This window comes from Prionailurus viverrinus, chromosome A2 (genome assembly GCF_022837055.1).
Source record: "Prionailurus viverrinus isolate Anna chromosome A2, UM_Priviv_1.0, whole genome shotgun sequence".
Classification (NCBI taxonomy): Eukaryota; Metazoa; Chordata; class Mammalia; order Carnivora; family Felidae; genus Prionailurus; species Prionailurus viverrinus.
In genome coordinates this window covers 4,725,087-4,752,516 of record NC_062562.1, presented here as the reverse complement: position 1 = coordinate 4,752,516, position 27,430 = coordinate 4,725,087, and the positions used below count along the sequence as shown (strand labels likewise).

General features: G+C 59.3%; 2 protein-coding genes across 2 annotated transcripts in view; one reads left to right on the top strand and one right to left on the bottom strand.

The window, feature by feature from the left end:
• CCL25 (C-C motif chemokine ligand 25) lies at positions 1-3,397 on the top strand. The gene is made up of 4 exons (XM_047849431.1): positions 1-381; positions 2,310-2,427; positions 2,530-2,717; positions 3,021-3,397. The coding sequence occupies exons 1-4, from the start codon at positions 306-308 to the stop codon at positions 3,026-3,028; spliced, it is 390 nt and encodes a 129-aa protein (XP_047705387.1). The 5' UTR covers positions 1-305; the 3' UTR covers positions 3,029-3,397.
• Positions 3,398-4,854: 1,457 nt separating this feature from the next.
• Positions 4,855-27,430, bottom strand: part of FBN3 (fibrillin 3) — a 58,250-nt gene continuing 35,674 nt past the window's right edge. The window contains exons 42-66 of the mRNA XM_047851035.1: positions 26,776-26,847; positions 24,063-24,188; positions 23,662-23,787; positions 23,176-23,301; positions 22,684-22,800; positions 21,266-21,394; positions 20,134-20,253; positions 19,255-19,380; positions 18,272-18,424; positions 18,066-18,131; positions 17,738-17,863; positions 17,381-17,500; positions 17,139-17,261; positions 15,658-15,792; positions 15,387-15,512; positions 14,653-14,859; positions 13,717-13,842; positions 13,021-13,143; positions 12,746-12,862; positions 9,402-9,530; positions 9,193-9,312; positions 7,589-7,823; positions 6,883-7,033; positions 5,625-5,867; positions 4,855-5,301 (exon numbers count right to left, since the gene is read on the bottom strand). Of these exons, the coding sequence (XP_047706991.1) occupies positions 4,936-5,301; positions 5,625-5,867; positions 6,883-7,033; positions 7,589-7,823; positions 9,193-9,312; positions 9,402-9,530; positions 12,746-12,862; positions 13,021-13,143; positions 13,717-13,842; positions 14,653-14,859; positions 15,387-15,512; positions 15,658-15,792; positions 17,139-17,261; positions 17,381-17,500; positions 17,738-17,863; positions 18,066-18,131; positions 18,272-18,424; positions 19,255-19,380; positions 20,134-20,253; positions 21,266-21,394; positions 22,684-22,800; positions 23,176-23,301; positions 23,662-23,787; positions 24,063-24,188; positions 26,776-26,847 (3,608 nt within the window). The 3' untranslated portion in view covers positions 4,855-4,935. The remainder of the gene's footprint in view (positions 5,302-5,624; positions 5,868-6,882; positions 7,034-7,588; positions 7,824-9,192; positions 9,313-9,401; positions 9,531-12,745; positions 12,863-13,020; positions 13,144-13,716; positions 13,843-14,652; positions 14,860-15,386; positions 15,513-15,657; positions 15,793-17,138; positions 17,262-17,380; positions 17,501-17,737; positions 17,864-18,065; positions 18,132-18,271; positions 18,425-19,254; positions 19,381-20,133; positions 20,254-21,265; positions 21,395-22,683; positions 22,801-23,175; positions 23,302-23,661; positions 23,788-24,062; positions 24,189-26,775; positions 26,848-27,430) is intronic.

Sequence of the window (27,430 nt, the reverse complement as noted above, 5' to 3'; positions counted from 1 at the left end):
ATGCCCAGCCTGCTGGCCTGGCAGGCAGAAAAGCTTGGATTCACCCCAGCAGGCACCAGCCCCTGGGATCCCTCGGACTTTGGTGAGTCCTTCCCCCAGTCTTGGCTGGGACCAGCCCGACCAGCCTCCAGGCCCCCCAGCCTGACGTGTCCCTGGGCCGCCTGCCTCCCTTGCAGAGGGCCCTGGGGCCTGGCTTGAGATGGGAGTGTTCCCAGGGTCTGCTGCCGTCCGTTTGGGGTCCTCATCACCCCCACCTCTCCCGTTATTCTTGCAGACACCTGGGGAGCAGGACCAACCGGTGCACAATGAACTTGTGGCTCCCGCTGTGCCTGGTGGTGGCAGCCAGCTTTGTGGGCATCTGGTGTCCTGTCCACGCTCAAGGTAACGTCGTGGGCCGTACCTACCCAGCCTCCTGGAGCCCTTCTCTCCCCATCCATCCTCCCTGCCCTCCCTCCCCCATTTGCTCCTCCCCTCCTCCAGAAGCTCCCCAACCCCCACCCATTATGTCTCCACCACTGAATTCTGATGCACAACTCCCGCCCCAGTCATGCAGAAACTCCTGGCATGTGTTTGCGGCTCCCTGCGGGTGCAGGCCCCCCAGTCCCTCCTTCCAGAGCCCCTGTGATGCCTCCTCCACCGTCCGTGACCCAAGGCCTCCCTGCCAGGACTCCAGTCAGCCCAGACACGGTGGGGAGCAGAGTATGGCTCCCAGTGGTGGCATGGCCAGTTACTGCCGGGGACACGCTGCAGTGACATGACCCTGTAGAGCCCTGGAGACCAACGGGAGTGGGTCCCCCGTCCCAGCTCCACCCGCCTTGGGCTACCTGTGTTGCTACTCAGTCTTTATGAGCCTCGGTTTCCTCATCTGCAAAGTGGGGCCTCTGGATTCCTGCTGCACAGATAGGACATGAGACTCCAATGGGCTGGTAACTTGCAAAACTCTTGGCCCGGTGCCCGGCAATAACAATGACAACCATACTGTTATTCACGGGGAGTCCCTTCCCACTTCTCCCTGCATCGGGCACCTGAGGATTTGGTGACCAAAGGCCAGTTCTGGGCATACAGTGTCCCCCAGGAGTCCCGCCACTGTTTCCTGCATCCCCATGGGCCCCGGGGGAAGCGGCTGAGCCCAGCAGCTGGCTGAGCAGGGTCCCCGGCTTGGTCCAAACCCCATAGCACCATCCCTACCCCCCACCCTGCCTGCCCCGCCTGCCCTCACTTGGTCTGAGAGGCCCTAGTCCTCTGCTTCCAGCAGACCTTAGCCTTTGCCCAAGATGGGGCTGGGCTTCATTCCCATTGTCCTGCTATCAGAGACCCATTCCAGAGGCCAGGCCCAGCCCGGGGCCCTTTGATCCTAGGGGCAGAGTGGTCCCCTGCCTGCCTGGTACGGAAACCCAGGGTCCATCTGACACCACTGCCCCTCGCCCTCTGGGGCCAAGGTTTGGAGATGCAGGGCAGGCTCAAGCCGCCCTCCTCCCCCATCCTTCCCAGTGCACTTTGCCAGACCTTGGGTGTGGCTCCTGGAGGTGGGGGGGTCAGCAGACAGATGGGTCCCAGAGGGCCTTGAAGGCCGCTGCACTGTCTCTCACATCACCTCCACCCGCCCACCCTCCCAGGCCCTGCTGGCACCCTCCTCCAAGACACCACCCCCAGGTCCCTGCCCTTCCCCCTCCCGGCACAGATCGACCTCTGGGTGTCCCCACCAGGCTGGGGGATCCCTGTGACAGCCCTGGGTCCAATTCCCCTCTGTGTTTGTCTACACGTCTGGCACCTTAGTAGGAACCCAAAATGCTTTTGTCAGGCAACGAGTAGACAAACAGAGACCTCCTGGTTTCTGGTCTGGTGACCAAGCGGTCACTCTGACGGGGACAGAAAGGAGGCTCTGGAGATAGCCCTAGGTGGGGAACGGCCAGCCCGGAGCAGGAGCGGGGACATCAGGAGCAGCCGGCCAGCCCATTCATTTTCGAAGGGCCTGGGCTGGGAGCCATGTCCCCTGGCCCCTCCTCGGGGCGTCTGCCCTCCTCTGCCCCAGAGCCCTCGTGGAAGTCCTCATTCACTCTGATCCCTCATTCGTTTTGTGGTCCTGGGCCCCTCCCAGCCCGGGACCGTGGACCCCCTCCAACTCGTGCCAGCGGTCCCCTTATCAGGGGACCAAAGGTGAGCCGGGTGCCTTCCTTATCATCTGGGCTGTCTCTTGGCCTCCGCGGGCCTCGGGAGGGTTGCGGCAGGTGTGTGTGTGCGCGGGCGCGTGTGCGTCGCTGGCCACGCGCATGCGCACAGAGATGTGAGCCCGCGGGTCGCGGCCGCAGGTGTCTCGGAGGACTGTTGCCTAGCCTACCACCGGCTCGAGAGCCTGGACTTTCTGAAGCGCGCCCTGGGGTACCAGCGCCAGGAGGTGAGCGGCAGCTGCAACCTGCCGGCTGTGATGTGAGTGGGGCTGTGGGGCCTGGGAGGCGGGGCGGGGGGCGGGGCCCAGACGCGACTTTGCCCCCGGCTCACACCCCAACCTGGCACCCTCTCCCCCGCCAGATTCTTCTTGCGGAAACACAGGATGGTGTGCGGCAACCCCCGGGACAAGAGGGTGAAGTACTGGACAGAATTCCTGGATGCGCGGAAGGCAAAGCATCACAGAAGCCGCCTGAGAAACCCGTCCGGGGTTAGCGGGCCCCCCAGAAGCAACAAGACGAAAACTGCCCTCCGGACGACAGCTCATCCAGGTGAGGACTCTGATCATGTGACCATCCCTCCGCGCCCCCCCCCCCCCACCACTGCTGAGGGATGAGGGCTCTCTAGAGCAGCACAGGCTGGGGGAGGGGACTCAACTCCGGGACCGAGGGGGCTGACTCTGTGGTCAGTCCTGCCGGTTGACACTCGGGTGGCTGTTCATTACCCTAACCCGGCTGTGGGGGGTTCGGCAAGTGCTGAGACGAAGTGTCAGGTGGGCAGGGTCCCCAGCTCCTACTCCAGTCCCCATCACCTGCTGACCTCTCCAATCCCGCCCCCCCACCCCCACCCTGCAGATCCGTGAGCCCGAACACCTCCAGGATTAGCCAGCACGAAGGTGGGCCAGACCTCTCCCCACCACAACTGTCCCCTGAGGCTCCAGGTGCCCCAGCCTGTCATTCAGGCCAGACCTCAGTGCCCGGGCCTGGGCCTGCTCTTGGCTCTGTCCCATCGCTCCTGCCACATCCTGCTCCTCAGGCAGCTGGAAGGAAAGAGCTGACCTTGCTTCAGGCCCCTTGCCTGCTCCAGGAACCAGAGTCAGCCGTAAGCAGCGGGTCTCGTAGTGGATCCTCTGGATTTGTCACCCACCGCAGCCTCTTGCCACCCACCCTGGGCCACGCCTGCCTGTGTCCCTTTGGGTCCTTGCAAAGCTCCCGACCGTCCCGGGACGCTCCTCCCAGACTATGCTTTTCTATGATTTTTAAATAAACGTTATTTAAAACATCCCTGGGGTGGGATGTCATTCCTGTCTCTGTCACATTTCCTTATGGGGTGTGAGTTGCTATCCCAGCCTGTGTTGAATCGCACGTGAATGCCACCCCAGGATCTGTGCTGAGCCCTCAAGCTGACGGCTCCGGGGGTGGGGGGCATGCTGGCTGCAGGCGAGGGTGTGAGTCCAGCTGGTGACCTTGAGCAAACCGCGCACTCTCTTGGCATCTCTTTCCTCGCCTGTAAAATGGGGGTCGCCGCGTTTGTTCCGCGCACACCCTTGGGCTGTAGCGAGCCTGGCTAATGCACGGAGGAGCCCTGTGCAAGCTCTGACAGGGGTCCAGAAACACTCTCGATAAGTCAAGTGGCCCGGAACCCAGCCAAGAATAGAGCCCCGGAGCCAGGCACTAGACTCGAGCCATCCAGCTGTCCCATCCTCGGGCAGCCTCAGTTTCCACCACGAGAGAGAACATTCCAGATGAAAACCCAGCGCTTCATCTCTAGAGGACAAGAGGCGGTTTGGGGCCAGGGGTCACACCGAGGCCCCACTAGGCTATGCAGGCGACTCAGGCCAGTTCTACAAACCCTCTAAGCCTTGGTTCCTCCTGCTGTACAATGGGTGATATCGCTGCCTGCCTCGTACAAGCTAGTGGGGACCGAATGCACTACCACCGGGTGCCTGGCTGGCGCAGCCAGAGCGTGGGACTCCTGACCTCCGGGGTTGGGAGTTCCAGCCCCGCGCCGGGTGCAGAGACGACAATAAACAACCGACACACTACCGTCTGCACACACACATCACACACACACACACACACACCGACCGCGTTATCGACGGCCCCCTGGCATCCAGCGAGGCCGTCAGATTAGGTATAGGTGCGGCTCAGCCTGGGACCAGGCAGGATGCGAGCGGGGCAGGGTGACCTGCTACCTGCAACCTGGAGTGACCTTGGCCAAGCGGCCTGCCATCCGTAAGCCTGTTTTCCAATCTGTAAAACGGGCCGAACACAACAGCTTCTATTCCACGGAGTTGCAAGGACAACCAAGCGGGTCAGTAACGGTCCTTAGAACGGTGCCGGGTACGCGGTACGTGGTCAGGGAGCGTGAGCTGCTGGAATCGGCCCCGGTGAAGCCACCCGGGCCCTCGGTGGTTGCCACCGGCAGCCTGGCTTTGTGCCACTCGCAGGTCTGAGGTTCGCAGAACCCGCTGGCAGCCTGGGTGCCGTGTCCCCCACCCCCAGCTGGAAGGCGGCCTTCACCTGCGTCTCGGCTGCACGCTTTCCCCCCAGAGCCCCGGGTTGAAGCCCATCCTTCCAAAGCTCTGGGGCCTCCCGCTCCCTGACCTGTGAGCCCAGCCCGGCCCCGCGGAGGGCAGAGTCTCGTTACTTCGAGAACACGCCAAAGAGGCCGGCTTAACCCAAAATAACTTTACTGTGGTCTCTGCTTTTGATATAAAAGCATCCTGGAACCCCAGCCCACCCCACTGGGGGCCCGAGCGTGGCGGTGTCACCAACTCTGGCTGGGGCCCCACAGGCTCTTCGGCTCGGAGGGTCGAGCCCCAGGTGCACCCCCAGCTGTCCGTTTCCATGGCCCATCGACCCCCGGGGGGTGAGCCGCGGTGCAGTGCAGAAGTGGAAGCCTGAGGCTGACCGGACTCGGCGAATCACAGGCCCTTCCGTGACCCTGGTTGTTGCAGAAGGAGGGTGCGTGCGCCAGCTTCCAGCCGTCTCTAGGGGAGACTGAGTGTTGGGGTCCCCCTGGGCAGAGGTTGGGTTCGCCTGAGGCCGCAGCACAGCATTTTACTCTTCCTGAGTTCTGGGGCTCCTCCCGGTCAGTGACCCCGTTGCTGGTGGGGTCGGTCCGTCCCAAGCTCTGGAGAGGAGGACGAACGGGGGGCGCCAGGGCGCGCTGAGTCCAGGGCTTCACCAGGGACCCCGGGGGCTCCCTGCGGTGTGCGGTGAGCTCGGTGACCTCAGTTTCCTCCAAATCCCGCCGAACGAGGCAAGGACTGGGCAGGGCCCATGCAGTGAGTCCGGAACGGGGGCTGCGGGAGGGGCCTGGGGTCTGCCAGGAGGTGGGGGGAGGGGGTGTCCTTCCAACTACAGCAGCTGTAGCTGCACCTTCAGCCGCAAGGCCCGGCCCCCTGGTCCCGGCTGCCCCTCCGGCCAGGTGCCCCAGGGCCCTGCCACGCTCACCACCTCCAGCCGGTAGGTTCCAGGCCCGGGCCTCCGACGCCCCAGCTGCAGGGAGCTGAGGCCACGGAGGTGATGCATGCGGAAGAAACCTTGCTCATTGCCACGGGCGATGACATAACGGACCCGTCCCGCCAGGCTCTCCAGCGCTGGCTGCAGCTCCAGGATGTGCTCGGCCTGGCTCAGGCGCGAGAGGTTCAGGCCCAAGGTCAGTGGGGCCTCTGAGTCAAGGCTGGCCAGGCTCACCTGTGGAGAAAGACCAGGCAGAGGACGGTGAGAGGTGGGGAGCGTCGGAACGCAGTGGGTAGGGGACCACGGGGTCACGGCTGAGAGATTTCAGCCAGTCTCTAAACCGGAGGACAACCTGGGGCACTCTCCGCCTTTGACCTCCATCTAGCCCTCCATCACAAGGCCCACCGTCAGCTTGGGCCACAGACAGAGGCGTGACGGCGGAGGCGGCTTCCCCAGGGGAAAGCAAAGACGGACAGATAGGCGGCCACTTGTCCCCACGACGCTGAAGCCGCCACAGTGAGAAACACAAGACCTGGCTGCACCAGAGAGGAGCTGCTTTCCGGTGCCAGGGTGGGGGTGGGGGTTGCTGCACTTCCTGCATCTGGGCTCTTTGAGAGCACCCTGTGTGCTGATGACAAACCCCTCTTTATGTGAACTGCTGTGAGCGCGCTCCTGGTCCTGGCAGCCGGACAGGGCCCTGAATAAGCCAGGGGCCTCAATGGCAGGCTAGCCCGGGCTTGGTGACGTAGCCAGTCCCACAGGAGGTTATCTGTGTTTTCTTCTCCTTGGTGTTGGTTTCGCCTAATTTACATATTGAGGGGTGGGTCCCTTGTTGTGTTAAAGTGAAAGCTATTCCTGTTTCCCTGCCCCTGGGTTCTGGACACTTCCGCCCTTCCCCAGCGTGTTGCGCAGACACGTGCCCTTGCTGACACCTGCTGGCAGTCTATGAGTATTGCAGGCAAAGCCATGGGGCCGCCCGGCCCTCCTGTGCCCAGATCCGCTGGCGCCCATCCCAGGAGCCCTGACAACCACTCCCCTCACTCTTACAGACACAGGGCCCTACCCCTGCGAAGCTTACAGAAAATATTTGTAACAGTGGGATGACATATAGAGCCACTGTTTTTCCAGGAAAGGGGGGGGGGGGAAGAAACAAGAGGGGAAAAGAAGGCAAAGCAATGCGCTCATATTTAGTTAATCTAATAGCGAGCGCCCCTCCGACCCAACTTTCCTATCCCTTCATTCTCCTGACCTGGTGGCCGCCGTAGGCGCTGCGCCGTGGCCGGTCACGAGGCGGGAGGCCGTTGATCTTGCACTCATAGCAGGCTTCAGATGAAATCAGTTCTTCTTCTCCTGGCGTGTCCCGGGGCCCGGCACTGAAGCCCAGGCCAGAGACGCAGTGCCTGGGCCAGGACAAGGTGGCGGTAGGCCTTCAGGGGCAGGCTGGCAGGATCTCCCCAGCCAGCCCCTCCAGCCCCCACCCTGAGCCTCACTGCCCACGGGCGCAGGTGCTGGTGTGTAAATGTGTGGCTGTGCCTTTGCGCGTGCCCACACAAGGGATGTGCGCTTGTGTGCACGCATCCCTTGGCTGACCGGGGCCTAGGTGCAAACCTGCTCACACCCCAGGATGCTGATGTGTATGTGCACACATGTGCACACTGGGATATGCGAATGCAGAGGGGTCCGCAGGCGTGCTGGCATCCGTGTGAGCCGTGTGCTCAAGTGTATTACAGAGAAGTGTGCATCTACCGGGTGGGTTCACCTGCCACGAAGGTAATTATGCCAGAATCGGGTGTGCGCTTGTGTGCACACCCATACGTGTGCTCAGGGCTCCGTGCACACGTGTGTAAAATGCATGTGAACACGGGCCCACCTGTGTGTATGTGTGTGCGTGCGTGCGTGTGCGCGTGCTCTCGCAGGGTTTGGGAATCTGTGCCCGCCCTACGCAAGCCCCTCACCCTTGCCCAGCCCGGAAGTAGCCTTGGGGACAGCCGCACAGGAAGCCACCGGCAGTGTTGGCGCAGCCGTAGCTACAGGGGCTGCCCTGCGCGGCACACTCGTCTACGTCCCGGCAGTCTCCCGTGGCCTGGTCAAAGTCAAAGCCAGAGGGGCAGACGCAGCGGAAGCCACCCAGCGTGTTGTGGCAGGGGGCACTGCCGCAGGCCGCAGGCGACAGCACACACTCGTTTTTGTCTGTGAGTGGGGAGAGGGGAGAGGAAACGCGGGGGGCAGGGGGTGGCCTCTGCACCCCCAGGCCCCCCGCCCACAGCCCTCCTGATCTCCACCCACTAAGTCCTGCTCCTCCTCCAGAGCCCAGGGTCAAAGTCAACCTCCATCAGGCTCCCCATCAGCCCCGGGACGAGGTCTGCCCCAGCCCTGTAATTCTCCTTCCAAGCATTTCTTGGAACTTCCCAGAAATCCTAAATGGTGGCATGATCTCGAACGAGGTTTCTTCCCTGGCACTACTGACATCTGGGACCGAGCCATTCTCTGTGGTGGGGGCTGTCCTGTGTACCACACGACATTAAGCAGCATCCCTGGCCCCCACCCACTAGATGCCGGGAGCTCCCACCTCCCAGGCGTGACGAGCAAAATGTATCCCAGACGCTTCAAAACGTCTCCGAGGGGGCGAAATGATTCCCAGTTGAGAACCATGAGCCTAACTCATCCCTCTCCCCACCACTAACTAGACAAGAGGCTGCTACTTGGCCCACTTCTGTATCCACAGGGCCTGACGCAAGACAGACCCCGGACAGCCCACTGCAGAAGGAGTGAGCAAATGAGAAAGCAGAGGGGGAAGCAGGCTGAGAAGGAGAACCGGCAGCAGAGGCGAAGGGGTGTGTGTGTGTGTGTGTGTGTGTGTGTGTGTGTGGTCCCCAGGGGCCGAATGCCACACAGCAGGGGAAAGATGGAAACTTAGCTGAGGACCCACCATCAGGGGAGGAGGAGGAACCAGAGAGAAGGCACCGTGAATCAGAGAGGCTGAGGGAGGAGAGCGTCTGGGAGGGGCAGGCAGCAGTGCCCAGAGCAGCGGAGGTGGAGGTGCCTGGAGAGAGTGGGCCCAAGGGTAGAGGGCGAAAGCCAGACTGTCCGGAAGGCACAAACGGAGGCGGTAAGGACGAGGCTGTCATTAGGAGGGCTTGGAGCACAAAGGGAAGTATGCGATGGAGGAGGCTGGGGCACAGGCTAGTCCCCCAAACTGAGGGCCTCGGGAGCAGCTAAGGCAAAGATACAGCACGGCTCCCATCTGCTACTGCCACACCCACGGCAGGCATCACCAATCAATCGCAGAACTCTTTCCTAGTGTTCACAGGTGCTGACTCAGAATCCTTCTCAGCTGGGCCCTCCAGGCCACCACTCCCAAGGAAATGGGCTTGAACCTGGCCGTGCTTTATCTGCAGCCCCCCGACTCCCCAGTCTCCCCAGCAGTGGGGACCTCACTACCTCCCGGGCCGGCCCAGAAGCACTTTAGGTCATTGTGCTTTATCCCAACATCTCGGGTAGGGGCGGTTCCTAGTTGCCTGCTCCCAACAGATCCTGATGGGGGGCCCTTGACACTCACCCACACACTGGCTCCACTGGGAGTGCGGGGTGAAGCCCTGGGGGCAGCCACAGCGGTAGCCCCCCAGCTCGTTCTGACAGCCGTGCCGACAGCGATGGGGCCCGTCACATTCATCCACGTCTGCGAGACAGAGACCGGGTGGCAGGGCTCGCCCGGTGGCCCTGGGGACCACAGCCCAGGCCCAGAGCCCTCCCAAAGCCCAGCTCTACCTTCGCAGCCATGGCCTGAGCTGTCCAGGGTGAAGCCTCGGTGGCACTCACAGCTGAAGCTGCCCGGGGTGTTGAGGCAGTGCCCCCGGGGGCCACACGGGCCAGGCTGGGCCAAGCACTCGTCGGTGTCTGCAGAGGACAGGGAACGGGCAGGACAGCCTAGCGGTTAGGGGATTCACGGCCAGCACCACAATGCTGGGCCTACCCAGCTCCCGGGCAAGTCACTGGCCCTCTCCGTGCCTCAGTCTCCCCTTCTGTGAAATGAGATCCATAGCGGTCCCACATCACAGAACTGCCTTGAACGTTTGAGATGAAGCACGTATACGACTTCCTTTGAATCTTGTCTGCGGCACCTCAAAGCTGTGTGGCCCGGGGTGGCTGACTTACCCCCTGTGGGCCTGTCTCCCCAGCTGTAGCACAGAGATGGTAACACCTCCCTCACCGCGGTTTTGGGAGATTAATCCAGTCACACACAGGGCTCAGGACAGTGCTCAGCACGGGACTCAGGGATGAACAAAACCCCTTTTCCTGGGGGTAACAGTGCACTCTGTCCTCGCGGACACCGGACCATCATGACACGTCAGCCTGGATTATGGACTGAAAGTGGCTGTCCCCCCTCCACTCCAGATTCGTATGTTGAAGCCCTAACCCCACAGAGTGATGGTGTTTGCAGGTGGGGCCTCCGGCAGGGGCTTCAGTTTAGATGAGGCCGTGAGGGTGGGGTCCTGAGGACGGGGTCAGCGCCCTTGTAAGCAGAGACACCAGAGAGCTTGCTCTCCCTGCCATGGGAGCACACCTCGAGAAGGCAGCCATCTGCCAGCCGGAGGAGAGCCCTTACCAGAAACCCACCAGGCCGGCACCCTGGCCTTGGACTTCCAATCTCCAGAACCGCGTGCAACAAGTGTCTGTCGTTCAAGCTGCCCAGTCTGTGGTGTTTTGTGCCATCAGTGCGAGCAGAGACGGGCTGGTTACCAGACAGTGTGGCTACCGTGCTAATGGCCCATGCTGGGAGTTTAGGGAGTGAACAGTGCATCTCCAGGGTGGGGCGGGGGGAACCCTCATTTTGGCTCCCTAGGGAATGAAGATTGACACCAGACGCCTCCCTTTGGGGACCTGGGATCTCTCTCGGGTATGAGAGACGCTGGGGACCTGGGCTCCTCAGCCAGAGTGGCTCCTGTATCTGCTGCTGGTGTCATCCGTCATGCCTGAGCCGTCCTTTGAGGGGCCACAGAGACTAGCCCTGGATTCCTGCCAGGATTTCACCAGAGAGAGGCCTCTGGCACGACTATGGTCTCTTTCCCTTGCATCCACAAAGCAGGCCAAGGGTCAGGGGGGCATACTGTGGTCATATAAGTTTGATCTTCTAGTTTAATCATAAGCAAACAGAGGCCCTGAGACCCAAATCTGGCCCACTGCCTGCTTATCGTAAACAAATTTTATTGGCACACAGCTATGCCCATTCATTTATGACATGTTGTCTATGACTGCTTTTGGCCTAAAATGGCAAGGCTATTTTTTTTAATGTTTATTTATTTATTTTTGAGAGAGAGAGAAAGAGAGAGAGAGAGAGAGAGAGTGAGTGCAAGCTGGGGAGGGGCAGAGGGAGAGAGGGGGGAGAGAGAGAGAGAGAGAGAGAGAGAATCTGAAGCAGGCTCCAGGCTCTGAGCTGTCAGCACAGAGCCTGACACAGGGTTCAAACTCACGAATCGTGAGATCATGATCTGTGCCAAAGTCGGTTGCTTAACTGACTGAGCCACCCAGGCGCCCCAACCTTAGAGCTTTTTGCAGAAAAAATTTGCAGACCCTTGATCTAGTTAGCCTCAGACCACCCACCAGGAGTATAGGCTACACAGATGTGAACCGTGAATGATCTGGAGCCCTCGATCCCTGGTAACTACGCAGTGGGGAGCCTGGCTGAGAATTTCAACTCTGTTCCAGAGAGAGAAGTCCCACGGGAGCTTGCTGGGCATCTGCACTGGCACACGGGCCCGCATGTGTACGTGCAAACAGCTACAAACTCATACAGATGCCACATTAAACGTGCTCATCTTAGGAAACAGGGAAGATAACTTGAATGTGCAGAAAAAGAGAAACGCATCTTGTTTCAAGGCTTGGAAGGCTCTTCCCCAGACGGGCACGTGACTCCCTCCTTCACCTCCGTCAGCTCTTTGTACAAAAGTCCCTTTGGATGTGGCTTCTCCTGATCCCTAGTGGAAAACTTGCCGCCTTCCTGATCTCCTTACTCTGCTTCACTTTATCTTTCTCTCATGCCATGCATCACTTTCCAACAGGCTATGGTGTTAGCTTACTGTTTGTTTGTTTTTAAATTTTTTTAAATGTTTATTTGTTTTTTAGAGACAGAGAGAAACAGAGCAGGAGCAGGGGAGGGGCAGAGAGAGAGGAAGACACAGAATCCGGAGCAGGCTCCAGGCTCTGGGCTGTCGGCACAGAGCCCGACGCGGGGCTCGAACCCACGAACCTCGAGATCATGACCTGAGCCGATGTCAGGCATTTAACTGACTGAGCCACCGAGGCGCGCCTTTGCTGTTTGTGTCTATTTGGAGTCCCTATTAGCAGGGACAGTCCATGGCGGCAGCAAGCTTGCCTCCTGTGTTCATTGCTGCACCTTCAGGGTTTAGAACAGGGCGAGGCAAACAGCTCCTGTAGAGGGACAGCTAGGAGGTACGTGTGACTTTGTGGCAACGACTTGGCTCTGACTCTGTTATTTTAGCGCAACGGCCGCTACAGACCCTATGCAAATAAATGGGCGTGGCTGTGTGCCGACCAAACTTTGTCAACAGAAGCAAGTCGGGGGCTGGGCAGGCCTGACCTGAGGGTTGGAGTCCAAAGACCTCCCGGCCAGAGCACAGCCTGGTCCACCGTAGGTCTCAGTAGGTGTGGGCTGAGTGGACTAGTGGGAGCCTGAATGGGGCCACCCACGGCTGGGCTTGGCCCCCAGGGGAGGTCTGGTTCTCCCAGGCCACGAGACACTAAAAAGCGATGGGAGTGACAGTTGCCCCTGCAACTCTGGCTTCGGAACCAACTTCCGCTCTGGACCCCGTGAGACCGTAGGAGAGAGACCCATCAGGGACCGGTGAGGGGCAAAGGTGAGCGTCCTGGGCTGAGGTCGGAGGGACTCCTCCTCCCAGGTCCCTAGGGCAAGGAAGGAGACCGAAGTCCTAGGCATTGGCAGGATGTGGGCACCAACAGAGCAGGGGCTTTGTTCTGACCCCCTCTGTGTCCCCGCCGTCTGGCACACACGGGGGGCTTGCCGCTTATTTGGAGAACAGGTGAGCGAAGGCCAGCGTCACGTGCCAGGGGCTGGGAGGGGTGAGAGGACTCACCGAGGCAGGCCTGGTGGCGCTGGGTGAAGCCGGGGGGACAGTGGCAGGTGAAGGAGCCGACGGTGTTGATACAGAAGAACTGGCAGTTGTGGTTCCTGGAGGAGCACTCGTCCAGGTCTGCAGCATAGACGTCCCCGCGGGCTCAGGGCAGGGCCCCCCCGGGGGCCGGGGGCTTCCCAGGGGAAAGAGCCGGGGGTGAGCGGCCGGGGATGTGCCCGGGGCATCCCCGGGGGGTCGGGGACGAAGCCACACAGGGCCTGGGGGGGGGACATCACCTCTGCAGGTCCTGCCGTCCTTCTCCAGCAGGTAGCCTCGGGGGCAGGTGCACAGGAAGCTGCCCTCGGTGTTTTTGCAGAGGAAGGTACACGGCGTGGGCGCCTGGCCACACTCGTCTACATCTAGAGGGTTGGCAGCATGTGGGGTGGGGGTGGGGGTTGGTGTCAGACAGATGTCCCCCCCGGGGGGTCAGGGGCTGGGGTCTCCACTCAGGTCCTGCTGAGGCCTCCTTCCCAGGCCCGAACCAATCAGAATCTATGGGCTTATACAAGGAATGGATGCTTTTTCTGTAAAAAGCCAGAGATTAAACATGTTTGCCCTTGCAGGCCACATGGTTCCGGTTCCAACTACTCAGCTCTGCCTCTGTGGCAGGAAAGCAGCCACAGAGGGAGAGGAAACCAAATAGCTATGGCTGCCAATAAAACTTTATTAACAAAAATAAGCAGAGGGCCGGACTAGGCCCTTGAGCTGGAGGGAGTTTGCTGACCCCTGACTTCGATGAACACCTGCTACGCGACGAAACTGAAAATCTTAGGATGCACGAAGTAACAGGAGGAAAGTTGCCCAAATGAGGTCGGGGCTGGGGGCGGGACTGGGGATGCTCTGCTTCCCGGGTTCGGCCGGAAGCGCAGGCCAGGTGCTGTGCAGAGGGAGCGGGGCCGGGCCAGGCCAGGGGATGGGGGCGGGAGGCTCACCCAGGCAGGCTGTGGCGGCAGCATCCGGCGCGTACCCAGCCTGGCAGCGACAGCGGAAGGAGCCGAGGCTGTTGATGCACTCGCCGTGAGGGCAGAGGTCAGCGAGCATGCGGCACTCGTCCACATCTGGGGACAAGCAGGGCTCAGCTGCGCTGGCTGCCTCGGGCCCCTGGGGCACACCTCCACCCTTCTGGCCGGCAGCCCTCTCCCCCGGGCGAAGCCAGCCTCTACTTGCCCCGCCCGACCCCAGGGACCCCTCCCCGAGGCTGTGAGTCCCCCCCCCCCCGGACTCACTAATGCAGCTCCATTCACTACACCCCGAGAGCACCTGGCAGGGGGAACACGCCCTCCCGCAGCCTCACTGCAACACCTCAGGGCACACGCACACAAATGCGGAAGCACAGGCAGAGGTACACACACACTGCACGCCAGTCACAGGCCGACACTCCTGCAGAATCACAGGGACACACGTTCCGCGGCTCCTCTGTCTCCCCCGCCCCCACCCAGACACACCCTCGTCAGACCTGGGGGTCACCGCTGCTCGCTTGGGGTGACCTGTCCCACCCTCGCTGACACGCTGGATGAGACACACTCGTGGACGCAGTCACTCACACTCGCTCGCACACCTACCCGCCCCCGTGGAACTCGCTGGAATCCAAAGCACACGGACCCACCTTCCGGCACATGCTCCTCATGCGGCCGGCACGCACAACACACACACCAGTGAATGCACACCGGTCTGCACCCTTTTTCACACACTCCCCGATGAGCCCGCAGAGAACAAAGAACACACACACATCGGCTCACACACCTGTTCACCCGCTCGCTCGAGTTCATGCACGCGCACAGCCACGAACGGGGTCCGGTTCGCACTGGCTCGCACACCCCAGCCCCCTCTGGGACACAGACACGACCGAGAACAAATGCCCCACCCACCTTGGCCTTCGGCGGTGTAGCCTGAGCCGTGGGGGCACAGGGTCCCGTGGGCAGAGGTGCCAGGCAGGGGACAGAGCTCGCAGCGGGGCCCCCAGCCCCGGCCGCCCCCACAGCAGCACTGGGCCCTAGTGACGGCCTCACCGCTGCTCGAGCGAGCCTGGCACGTGGCCTGCAGCACCTCGGAGAAGCAGGGCCCCTGCCGGACGTCTGCAGAGAACGGGGCAGGCGGGTGGGTGGCAGGCACCTGCCGTCCAGGGCCCCCTTCCCCCCGGGGTCCAGCGGCACCGAGAGTCTAGCAAGGGCTCCCAGGTGCCTCCGACACAGCTGTGCGTGGGCGCAGGGCGCAATCTTCCAGACCGCTGTCACCTAGCACTGTCAGATGCCCTCCGGGGGCTGAGGCCGAGGCAGAAGCTGCAGACCCGTAGGGTCAAGAGACGCCTGTGGCCGCGGACAGCACGGACGGCCAAGGGCAGCACGGGGGCCAGGGAACACTAGGGAGGAGGTGTGAATGGCAGTGGGCCGGACAGACAGACAGCGGGGACAGAGCAGATGGAGGACATCCAGGGAAGTGGACAGGACAGGCTGGAGCCTGGACTGGGTGAGGAAGAGGAGGCTGGTGGGGACTCGAGGGGGCTGGCCTGCGGCTCCAGGCCGAGGCAGGGGCATGGCTGAGATGGGGTGGGGGCGGGGGTTGGCCTGGGAGAGCTGTACCCGTCGTGCGTGGCCACACTCACCGTGGCACTCAGTGCCAGCGGGGCTGGGCTGGAAGCCCTTGTCACAGTCACACTGGAAGCTGCCCACGGTGTTGACGCAGCGGCCGTTGGCACACAGGCGGGGCTGCGCGTGGCATTCGTCCTCATCTGGGGCGGGAGGGATGAGGCCGGTGGGGAGGCCGGAGCCCCGCAAGCCAGCCTCCCCTCACCCTGCACGCTCCCTTCCCGCCACATTCTCCTGCTTTGACTCGTCTCCCCCGGGGGGGCCCTGCACCCCCAAGCGCACCCATACCTGTGCAGCCCTCCCCGGAGCCAGGCTGAGGCCGCAGGCCTGGGGGGCAGACGCAGGCGAAGGTGCCGATGAGGTTCTTGCACAGCATGCCCCGCTCGTGACAGTCCTGCTGACCGTCCGCACACTCGTCCACATCTGCGGATGACCAGGGAGAGTGGGGGCCAAGGTCAGGCGCCCCGTGGCCTGGCCGCAGGCCGTGGGGACCCAGGTCCCATTTCCCTCTGTGCCCTTGGGTACCGAAAGTATGAAGCTGAGGGGTCGGGACTGTCCCAACACCTGCGTCCCCCTGCCCACGTCAGGGTCAGTGAATCCGTCCGGCCTTAAACATGGTCCCTGGAATGCTAACCCTGAGACAGCCCTGGAGGGACCAAGTCCCAGCGCAGAGTTTCTCAGCTTCGACACTAAGGACATTTGGGACCAGAGACTTCCTCGCGGTGGAAGGTCTTTCTGTGTGCTGTAGCATATTCAGCAGTATCCTTGGCTACTCGATGTCTGCAGCAGCCCCCACGCCCAGCTGTCACAATGAAAACTGTCTCCAGGGGTGCCCGGGGGGCTCAGCTGGTTCAGCATCTGACTCTTGATTTCGGCTCAGGTCCTAATCTCATGGTTCGCGGGTTCGAGCCCCTCCTTGGGCTCCAAGCTGATGGCACCGACCCTGTTTGGGATTCTCTCTCTCCCTCTCTCTCTGCCCCGCCCCTGCTCTCTCTCTCAAAAGAAATAAATAAACGTTTTTTAAAAACCTGTCAGGGAGCGCCTCGCGGCTCAGTCGGTTGAGCATCCAACTTTGGTTCAAGTCATGATCTCTGTGAGTTTGAGCCCCGCCTTGTGCTCTGTGCTGACAGCTCAGAGCCCGGAGCCTGCTTCAGATTCTGTCTCTCCTTCTCTCTCTCTCTCTGCCCCTCCCCTGCTCATGCTCTGTCTCTCTCTCTCTCTCAAAGATAAATAAAACATTAAAAAAACCACAAAACTGTTGGGGAGCCTGGGTGGCTCAGTCGGCTAAGTGTCTGACTTTGTCTCAAGTCATGAGCTCACAGTCGGTGAATCCGAGCCCTGCATCGGGCTCACTGCTGACAGCACAGAGCCAGCTTCAGATCCTCTATCCCCCTCTCTCTGCCCCTCCCCTGCTCATGTTCTCTTAAAAATAAATAAAAACATGAAAAATAAAGGTCTTCAGGCATCACCACCACACGTCCCCTGGGAGACACAGTAAGAGCCCTCACGGTCCTACTCAGCTCAGAGCGAGCCCAGCAGCCACTGCAGAGGCCACCAGAACCACTGGCCTGCTAAGACTGGAGACCCCATTTTCATGACGACAGAAGCACCACTCACAGAAGAGCACCCACCGCACCTCACTGCCTCAGTGCTGCCCTCACTCCATTTCTTGGTGCTCCCCCTTGGGCACAGGCTCGCATTTCCCTGTCTTCTCCAGGATCGAGGTATGGGGAGCCCGGGGCCCCGCCCGCCTCTCCTGCACATCCTACCTCTGCACATGGCCCCGTCCTCCCTCAGGGCGTAGCCGGCCGGGCAGGTGCACACGTAGGAGCCCTCAGTGTTGCGGCAGCGGAAGGCACAGAGCAGGGGGTTCAGGGAGCACTCGTCGATGTCTGGGGAGGCCAGGGGAGGGGCGGGCTGGGCAGGGTCTGCCTGTGGGATCCACACCCCCGCCCTCAGGCCAGCCACCGATGCCCCCCATCACACAGCCCAGAGGCAGGCAGGCTCGTACCCTCGCAGGTCACCATGGGGCCGGGCTCAAAGCCGTCGGCGCAGGCACATTCGAAGCCTCCGATGACGTTAGCACAGGTGCCTTTGCCACAGGGGTGCCCGACGGCGCACTCATCTACGTCTGGGGTAGGGGGGAAGGGAGCCGTCAGGACCCGCAGAGAGCCTCCCGCCCTCGCTATCTCCACATTATCCTGTCCGCACCCCCTGAGTGCCACCGACCACACGGGCCTGATCTGGCGCAACTCCGGGCTGCACGCGGGATGCGCGTGCTCAGTGGGTTGGCCTGAGTGGGCAACGGACCTCTGCCCTGTCTGCTCCGCTCCTTCCTCCCGGGCGCGTGGGCAGGCTGGTCACTCACCCACACAGCGGATGCCTGTGAAGTCCAGGCTGTAGCCAAAGGGACACTCGCAGCGGAAGGACCCATCAGTGTTGACGCAGAGGCCGTTAGTGCAGACGCCGGGGTTCTCCGCGCACTCATTCACGTCTGCGGGAGGCGGGGGTGCCAGACACGGCATCGGTCACGCCCTGGCCACACTCGGGGGTCTCTTCCTCCCCTCCAGGCCGGTGCAGTCCGGGCCACCCACTGGGCAAGGAGGGAGCCTGAGACTTGGGAACGGGGGACAGACAGAGCCCAGACAGGGCTAGGCGGCTGCGAGGGGCCTTTGGCCCGTGGGCGAGGGGCTCACCTTCCCGAGAGTCATCCGGGCCTGGGACCGCCCCGTGGCCGAAGGGGCAGAGCTCCTGAAAGGCAGCTGGACACCAAGAAGGGAAGGGGGTGAGGGTCGGGGGCTGCTGCGGCCCCTAGAGCCCCCCCTGAGCGTGTGTAGGAAACCAAACAGATGTGGGCCAGCAGGCGGAATCTAAGGGGAGACAGACAGGGCAGGAAGCTCACCGCTGCCCTCCTGAGGACACAGCTCACAGGGGTAGTTCCAGCCCTCGCCAGGCTTCTGGCTGCAGCAGCACCGGGCCTTGGTGGTGTTGAAAGCTTTGGGCACAGAGCACTTCCCGGCCTCAAAGTGAGTGAAGCAGAAACTCTGCCGCGTGTCTGTGGGGTGACCCCCCCCCCCAGGGAAACATTAGAAAGGTCATCGGTAGTGCCCTGATCATCACCCCGGTCCCAGAGAATGGGGGCCCAGACCCTACCAAGTGGCCAATCAGAACCCCCCCTATTGTGGTGATTGGCTCCGAGATGGACGTGTGACCTACACTGGGCCAATGAGGGCCAGCCCTGGGGCTTCTGCTGGACCCCTGGGAATCCCTTCCAGTGACACCCCACATCCACAGCTGTGCCAAGGGGAGCACACTCAGCCAGTTATTCGTGGCTCAGAAAGCCCCTTCCTGGAGAGGCGAAGCAACTGATTCCAGAGAGCCAGAGGACCTGGGACATGAGACCCCCAATCATCATCGTGAACCCCCCTCATCAGCCCTGGACTCCCATCAGCCTGAGAAGTCCTCAAGGGCTGGTTGGGGTCTGAACAACAAACACTGATTGGGTTGCCCTGCGCTCTGCTTTGCTGCCCCTAACCAGGGAGAGACGATGCTGGCTCGGATTGGTTGAGGCTAGCCCACACACTGGACAAGGCTGGCCTACTGAGGTGAGGCCAGCCCACGGAGGGCAACCGCAGCCACTACAGGACAACCAAAGCCCAGGAGACCAGGTTAGCCCAGACTGGACCAGGATAGCCCTCCGTGCAAGTGACTTGTCTGGCGCAGAGGCTGTTTGGACTAAAAAAACCCCACCAATGCCGGGAAGCACCTCTGCCTGGGCAGAGCTCCTGGAGATCCATGCAGGAAACTGCAGCCCCCTTTTCGGGGTGGCCCCACTCTTCCCGCCCTACCTTCCACCTCTTCTCAAAGGGAGAACCACAGACTCACCAAAGCAACGGTGCCTGTTGTCAGAAAGGACGAAGCCAGGTGGGCACAGGCACTGGAAACTCCCAGGGCTGTTGGTGCAGGTGCCAAAGAGGCAGAGGTTGGGTCCTTCCAAGCACTCGTCGATGTCTGGGGGGGCAGGGACACGAGCTAGGTGGGGTGCAGGCAGGACCTCTGCCAGGGCAGGACAGCCTCAGCTGTCGGGGGAGGAGGGGGCGGACAGAGTGGCAGCCCAGCCCGGGAGGGTCCGAGAACTGACAGACACGGGCCAGGGGCCCTCGGGATGCAGTGAGCCAGAGCACCAGCTGGGCTGTGTTGGGGGCGGGGGAGGAGTCTTTCCTAGAAGGTATCTCCGGGACAGGGGTCATGGTCAGGAAAAGTTCATCTTTAGAGACTGACCGTGTACAAAGCTAACCAGGATCAGATAAACCTAGCTTATGCTGGATGAGGTTAGCTCATACTGTACTTAGGGGAGACCAGAGAGAATAGATCAGAAGAGAGGGTCCAGACTGATCTAGGTTAGCCCACCTGCCTAGGCCAGACTGGTCCAGAGTAGCCGACTCGGTACAAAGTCACCCAGACAGGGACTTACACCAGGGGGAACTCGGGCCAGACTGGTCCCTGACCACCACCCACCAAGAGTGAGGAGTTCTCTGGGCCCTGCAAGCCCACACCCATGCCCATTTTGTAGGATCCATGAAGAAGAAGCCTCTGGGCCCCAGAGAGAGACCCTGAGCCGAGCATCCGAAATAATCCTCGTAACAGAAGTTGTGTACACAGCTGTGTTGGGTGCTGTGCTAAGGACGCCTCCACCCTCACCAAGACCCCAGCTGGCATTCCCATTTCACAGATGGGGAAACAGAGGCCCAGAGAGACACTCACCGACACAGCGGTCATTCTGCACCTGGAAGCCAGGGGGACAGATGCAGCGGAAGGAGCCCTCGAGGTTCTGGCAAGTGCCTGGCAGGCAGGTTCCCGCGAGGCTGAAACACTCATTGGTGTCTGGGGAGAGGAAGGCGAGGGGTCCCAGCACCAGCCTGTGACAGGGGTTCACCTGGGACTGGGACCAGCACCTGTAGTCACCGCATGATGACCAAGGGCCCCAGAACGAGTCTTCCTGGGTCCAGGGGAAGAGTTGAGACTCAGGAAAAAAGAGACAGCCTGGGAAGGATATTCTGGGTCCTAAAGTGGGGGTTATAGGTGAAGCTATGTGGTGTCCAAGGGAAGGAGCAAGGCCCCTAATCTTAAGCCACTTACAGACCCCCTTCATGATTTCTGTGTAATCCATGTAGCACCTTGACTATTCTTTATTTCAGAAAACTTAGGGTTTTTAAAAAAAATTTTTTTTAAGTTTATTTATTTTTGAGAGAGAGAGAGAGAGAGAGAGAGAGAGAGAGAGAGAGACAGACCAAGTGTGAGTAGGGGAGGGTCAGAGAGAGAGGGAGACACAGAATCCGAAGCAGGTTCCAGGCTCTCTGAGCTGTCAGCACAGAGCTGGACACAGGGCTTGAACTCATGAGCTGTGAGATCATGACCTGAGCTGAAGTTGGATGCTCAACTGAACGAGCCACCCAGGCGCCCCATAAACTTAGGGCTTTTTAAAAGCATTTTTTAAGTTTACTTATTTTGACAGAGAGACAGAGAGTGTGTCCAGGGGAGGAGCAGAGAGGGACAGAAAGAATCCCAAGCAGGCTCCGTGCTTTCAGTGCAGAGCCCCACACGGGACTCGAACTCATGAACTGCGAGATTGTGACCTGAGCCGAAACCAAGAATCGGACGCTTAACCAACTGAGCCACACAGGTGCCCTGAAAACTCAGGTTTTTAAGACAGCCTTACCCTAAACCACAAATCCTGGGAAAACATGGATGTGATGTGCTAGTTGTATTTCCTTTTATACCTTAAAATAAGTGCATGATTATGAAATGAAACCGTCATCACTTGGAAGTATGAACTGCACGTCAACTTGGAGCAGGGGCTGGTGGAGATGACTCCCCACTCCAAGGCGAGACTCACCTATGCAGTTCTTCCCGTCGGCCGTGAGCTCGAAGCCATCCTGGCAGAGGCAGTGGAAGGAGCCAGCTGTGTTGAGACACTGGCCAAATCGGCACACCTGCCCCACCAGGGTGGTGCATTCATCCATGTCTGCAGAGGGGATATGGGCGGATGGGGTCACCCATAGTCCTGGGGCTCTGAGCCTCCCTTGCACTCTGTCCACAATGAAGTTAAGTTGATGGCAGGGACTTCAATTTATCATGTATTCATGTGCTAGGCTCTGTATATCCAACTATCCAATGAGGCAGATAGCAGTATTTTCTAGTATAAGCACTTAAAGCTATGAATTTGCCTCTGGGCACTCCATTAGCTGAACTCCACAAATTGTGTTGTGTTTTCATTTTCGTTTAAGTCAAAAATATTTTCTGACTTCCCTTATGATTGCTTCTTCGATCTCTGGATTCTTTAGGAATATACTGTTTAATTTCCAAATATTTGGAGATTTTTCGGGATGTCTTTCTGTGACTGGTTTCTAGTTTACTTCCCTTACATTCTGAGGACCTACTTTGTGTGACTAAAAGTCTTTTTAATTTTCTAAGGTTTGTTTTATGGCCCAGAATATGGGTTTTCCTGGTAAATGTCCAGGTGCACTTGAGAAGGATGTGTGTTCTGGAATGTTCTATAAATACTGACCAGGTCTAGGTGATTGACAGTGTTATTCAGATCTTCTTTATCCTTACTGATTTTCTATTTGTCCCCTCTCCTACTGAGGGTAAGTGTTGAAGTCTCCAACCATAACTGTGGGTTTATCTTTTTTTTTTCAGCTCTGTCATTTTTTACTTTGTATGTTTTGAAGCTCTGTTGTTAGATGCATATGTATTTATGGTTGTTATGTCTTCTCAAGGAATTGGTCTCTTTATATGATATCTTTTTCCATCTCTGCTAACATTTCTTGTTATTACTGTCTGTTTGGTCTAACATTAACATAAGTAGGTACTACTATTAATCTCCTTTTTGCAGAAGAGGAAACTGAAGCCCAGAGAGGTAAAAGGTAAAACGACTCATCTGGGGTCACAGAGATGGCAGGTGGCAAAGCTGGGATTTGAATTCATGTTGCCTTACTTTGGAATTCATGCTTTTAACCACTGCACCCAGGTGGCAGCATCACACCACCCCGGTCTGTGCTGTGTCCTCTATACTGTCCACCGGCTGCCGTCACCCTAAGCGTAAGCTCTAGCGAGAGACCTCCTGACGCCTGACCGTGGGGTCGGGTGGGAAATTTTGTGGTTGACTATTTTAGAGGGAGCACCGACCACTGGGGTTGTTTTTCTGAAGGGATCCCTGGGGCCAGACCCTTTATTTCAGAGGGGCGCCCTCAAGCTGAGGACCCACTTTTCAGGGCGGGGCAATGAGGCCTGCCCACCGGCCCAGGGGCTCACCGACGCAATCTCCACGGTGTGTCGCCACGAAGCCAGGGAAGCAGAGGCAGTTGTAGGAGCCAACAATGTTCTTGCAGGTCCCATTTCCGCATGGCTGCCGGTCACACTCGTCAACGTCTGCCAGAGCAAAGCCCCCAAGCCCCGCCTGGCTCACCCAGGGCATCAGGCGGCTCAGGGACTGAGGGCCTGGCTAGACCCAGCCCGCCTCTCCTGTACCTAGCCCTGTCCGGATGGACGGGCAGTGACCCCTGGGGGGGGGGGGAGGTGACTGGAAAGAGCCCCTGAAATGACTTATCACTCCCGTTTTGCAACCGAGGCACAAGGAGGTGAATAAAGGTCATATATCCAAGGCCTTAAGTGCTAGGACTCAAACTTGGGTCTGTCTGTGAACCAGATGGATGAAAGCACTGCCCTCACAGGGGACGTGTGCACCTGAGGTCCCTCTGGCTTCGCGGCCTAGCTTTCCGGGGGGAATCAGGAAGGGACGCTCACCGGTGCACAGGGTGTGGTCCGCCGAGGCCCGGAAGCCACGGTGACAGAGGCAAGTGTAGCTGCCCTCGGTGTCCACACAGTCACCATGGCTACAGATGTTTGGCATCTCCCGACACTCATTCCGTCCTGGGGGAGGGCAGGCAGTGTGATGTCCCCAGAACCCCACCTCCACACACACCCACACACGCCCACACACACACACACGCCTGGCGTTTGCCGAGCCCTTGCGTGCGGTGATGGGGAAGCCGGAACCTGCCTGGAAGCCCCCGCTCAAGCTGCTGCCAGCACCATGCTCCCATCCCCCCCGCTTCCAAGCCCCCTATTAACAGGTGCTCGGCATCCCCAACCACCCCGTGGCACAGCCGAGGAGAAAGACCCGGACGGAGCCGTGCCCTACTCAAGTCACAGGGCTTGTCCCTGCCCGCCAGGTCCCACAGCCCACCCCCTCGGCTCCCTGCCCTGCAGCATGCTGGGGTCCCCGCTCACCCACGCAAGCCCCGCTCGGCGACAGCTTGTACCCTCGGGCGCACTTGCAGCGGTAGCTGCCAGGGATATTGATGCAGTCGGCGTTCTGCTGGCAGGGGCTCTCCCCGCCGGCACACTCGTTCACGTCTGCGGGATACAACCGACAGGCAGGAGCGCGGGAGGCTTCCTTGCCAGGTCCCAACCCCAAACCCTGCCCCGGGCTTTGCAGCGGGGAATCCCTCCGGAAGTGGCCGGAACCAGAGGGAGGCTGGTTATGTGGGTTGGAGGCCCCCTGGAAAGGCATCGGCCCCGCTGTACAGAAAGGGAAACTGAGGCTTATGGAGCTTAAGTGACTTGTCCAGAGGGCATGGGGTGGGGGACGAGCCTCCCACCCAGGGCTGGGGAGGCCGGGCAGGTGGCACCTTCGCAGACCAGCAGCACGCCGTTGTAGCTGAAGCCCGTGGGGCACTCACAGCGGAAGCTCCCGATCTGGTTGATGCAGATGCCATTGGCACAGATGGCGGGGATCTCCCCACACTCGTCGATGTCTGGGGAGGACGTCGGCCGTCAGGGGCAGCCCAGCCCCAGGGAACACCTGGGGACCCTGGGCCAGGGGGCCATGCAGTCTGGGAGAAGGGGTGGCCACAAACGAGCACACTGGAAAAATTCTGCGGCAGCTGAAGTCTTTCTGACACCAGAAAGAGATCAAGATGTGGGACGAAAGACAGAGAACAGAGGGGGGTGAGCGTCTCTCAACTGAAAACACGTTCGCCGCAGCCCAGTGAGTCTGCCTCTGCCTCAAGGGGTCTGCTGGGGTCAACAGCCCCTGCGAGATCAGGAAGCCACATGGGGGGGGGGGGGTCCTGGGACAACGCTGAGCAAGAAACCAGAAGCGTCAGCAGAGGAATGGGTAGCGAACCATGGTCCATCCGCATGATGGAACGTAACCCAGCCTTACAAAGGGGTGAAACACGGACACGCTACGACGTGGGCGAGCCCTGAATGCACGATGCTCAGTGGGAGAAACCAGATGCAGGAACAGATATTGTACAATCCCACTGATGTCAAATGCCCGGAAGAGCAAATCCATAGGCACAGAAAGTAGAACAGGGGTTGCCAGGGGCTGGCTGAGGGGGAACGGGGGGTGTCTGCTCACGGGCACCGGGTGTCTTTTTGAGTGATGAAAATGTTCTAAGGTAGGGGTGCCTGGGTGGCTCAGTCGGTTAAGTGCCCAGTCTTGGTTTGGGCTCAGGTCGTGATCTTACGGTTCGTTGAGTTCAAGCCCCGAGTCGGGCTCTGTGCTGACAGTGCAGAGCCTGCTTGGGATTTGCTCTCTCCCTCTCTTCCCCTCCCCAACCTCAAAATAAATGGATAAACTTAAAAAAAAAAATTAAAATGTTCTAACTTAGTGGTGATGGCAGCACAGCTCTGTGAAGACACGGAAAACCACTGAATTGTACTTAAGATGGGCGAGACGTGTGGTATGTGAGTTATACCCCCAAAAAGCTGTTGTCTATACAGTTGATGCTTAAACAGCACATGTTCAACAGCACATGTTCAAACTGCACAGGGCCACTTAGCTGTGTGTATTTTTTATATAAACATAGTATAGTGCTATAAATGTGTTTTCCTTTTTTTTTTTTTTTTTTTAATGTTTATTTTTAGCGAGCACAGGTTGGGGAGGGGCAGAGACACAGGGACAGGGGATCCAAAGCAGTCTCTGGGCTGATAGCAGCAAGCCCAATGCGGGGCTAGAACTCACGAACTGTGAGATCATGACCTGAGCCAAAGTCCGATGCTCAACTGACTGAGCCACCCAGGCACCCCTCCTTATAGGTATCCTAGTAACATTTTATGGACTGTGGCTTACTTTATTGTAAGAATGCGGTATACAATACCTGTAACATATCAAACGTGTTAATCTACTGTTGACCTCATCAGTAAGCCTTCTGGTCATTAGTAGACTATTAGTTAAGTTTGAGGGGGGAGTCAAAAGTTATATGCAGATTTTCAACTGCATGGGGTTCTGCGCCCCAAATCCTCGTGCTGTTCAAGGGCCAACTGTATAAAAGAGGAATCCAGAAGCAGACTAAGTGCCCATCCATGGGGGGCTGGCTGGTGACCTGGGGCGTGTCCACACGTGGAATACTACAAAGCAGGACAAGAGGGGGGCACTGCAGTCAGTCACTTGTCTGGGGCTTCACGGCTCGTTGGTGGCCAGAGAAAAGTGAGTCACAAACCAGTATGCAGGGAATTATAGAATGAGAAAATTTCAAACTCCCCAGAAAACAATGCCGTGCATTCTCAATGGGGACCTCTATGTATACTGAAATGCACGAAGAAGGAACTAGAAATCCTCGGGGCATACAGCATGGGAACCTTGGGAGTGTGAAGGAGATTAGGTTTGATGTGGTAACGGCAGGGGAAGCAGATCTTATCTGCCATGCCCCGGTTGTTTAAAATAAGGAGAACACATCCTTATTGGGATGAAAACAGCCAGAAGTGGGTTCATCAGTTCCACACCACACAGCTGACCTGTGGCCTTCCAGGGATTAAACTGCACACAACCTTGTTTGGCTTAGAAAGGAAGGCCATTCTGACACTTGCCACCATGTGGACAGACTGAAGGACACCGCGTGCAGTGACAGAAGTCGGTCACAGAAGGACACGTCCTGCGTGACCCCACTCACAGGAGGTCTTTAGAGGAGTCCCGTCCACAGAGACAGAGTGGAGATGCTGGGAGCGAGGGGTGGGGCAGAGGGCAGGGGCGTCCGTGTTTCATGGGACAGAGTCTCAGTGTGGGGTGATGGAAAGTTCTGGAGACAGATGGTAGGAATGGTTGCCTGAGAGTGTGAGTGTGCCTGATGCCGCTGAACTGGACATTGAACAACGGTTACGGTGGTAAATTTCATGTTATACGTAGGTTATCAGAATTTTAAAAAATGAATAATAACAATAAAAATACTCTTCCTTTTTTTTTTTTTTAATAAAGAGAACTATTTGGGGACCTAACTCCTGGCCTGGTCTGGGAAGGCAGAAGTGTGAGCATGGGGCGGGGGTGGGTGGAAGGGGGAGGTCAGGGCCCTGGGGACAGAGGGACCTGGAGGCTGTCAGCAGGGGGACACAGTCACTCACCAAGGGGCTTCCCCGTGTGGATGTCAATGACGAAGCCGGGGGCCTGGTTTCCGCACAGGACCTGGTAGTCCACTGGGCAAAGGAGGACAGGGCAGAGGGTGCTGGGGCTGCAGGCTCCCGGGAAGGACACCCCCTCCTCTTCCTGATCCCCGCCCATGGCCTCCTCCAACCCTTGTAGCCCAGCCCTCACCCGGCCTCTGACAACTAGTCTCTCTGCCTCCCACCCGCTTTCACCAGCACCGGAAGAGCTACAGGCAGCCACCCACCCGCGCGGCGTGACCTTCCAACACAGAGAGGCAGAGACGCGACCTCTCTCATCTACGCATCAGTGCCGCTGACCACACCCCACTGCCCTCTCCGGAACAGGCAGACTCTTCAGTTTGAATTTCAAGACCTTCACCCCCCGGCCCTGCCTTTCCAGCAGCGACTCCTGCCCTCCGGTTGCACTGGTTTCATTACACGTCTGGAGGGGCTCTGCTCTCCACCGTCCATCCATCCCACGTGGGAACTTTGCACATGCTGTTCCCTCTGCTGTTCCCTAGCAGAGCCCACTCCAGCCTCGAGGACTCAGGGCGGCCACAGGGAAGGCTCCCTTGGGCTCCCTCCGACCTGCCACACTGGCACCAGCCGCTGATGGTGCCACCCTTGGGCTTCC

Coding starts and splice junctions, on each gene's coding strand:
- CCL25 (XM_047849431.1), top strand. CDS start 306: ATGAACTTGTGGCTCCCGCTGTGCCTGGTGGTGGCAGCCAGCTTTGTG. Junction 382..2,309: donor GTGTCCTGTCCACGCTCAAG/GTAACGTCGTGG, acceptor TCGCGGCCGCAG/GTGTCTCGGAGGACTGTTGC. Junction 2,428..2,529: donor TGCAACCTGCCGGCTGTGAT/GTGAGTGGGGCT, acceptor CTCCCCCGCCAG/ATTCTTCTTGCGGAAACACA.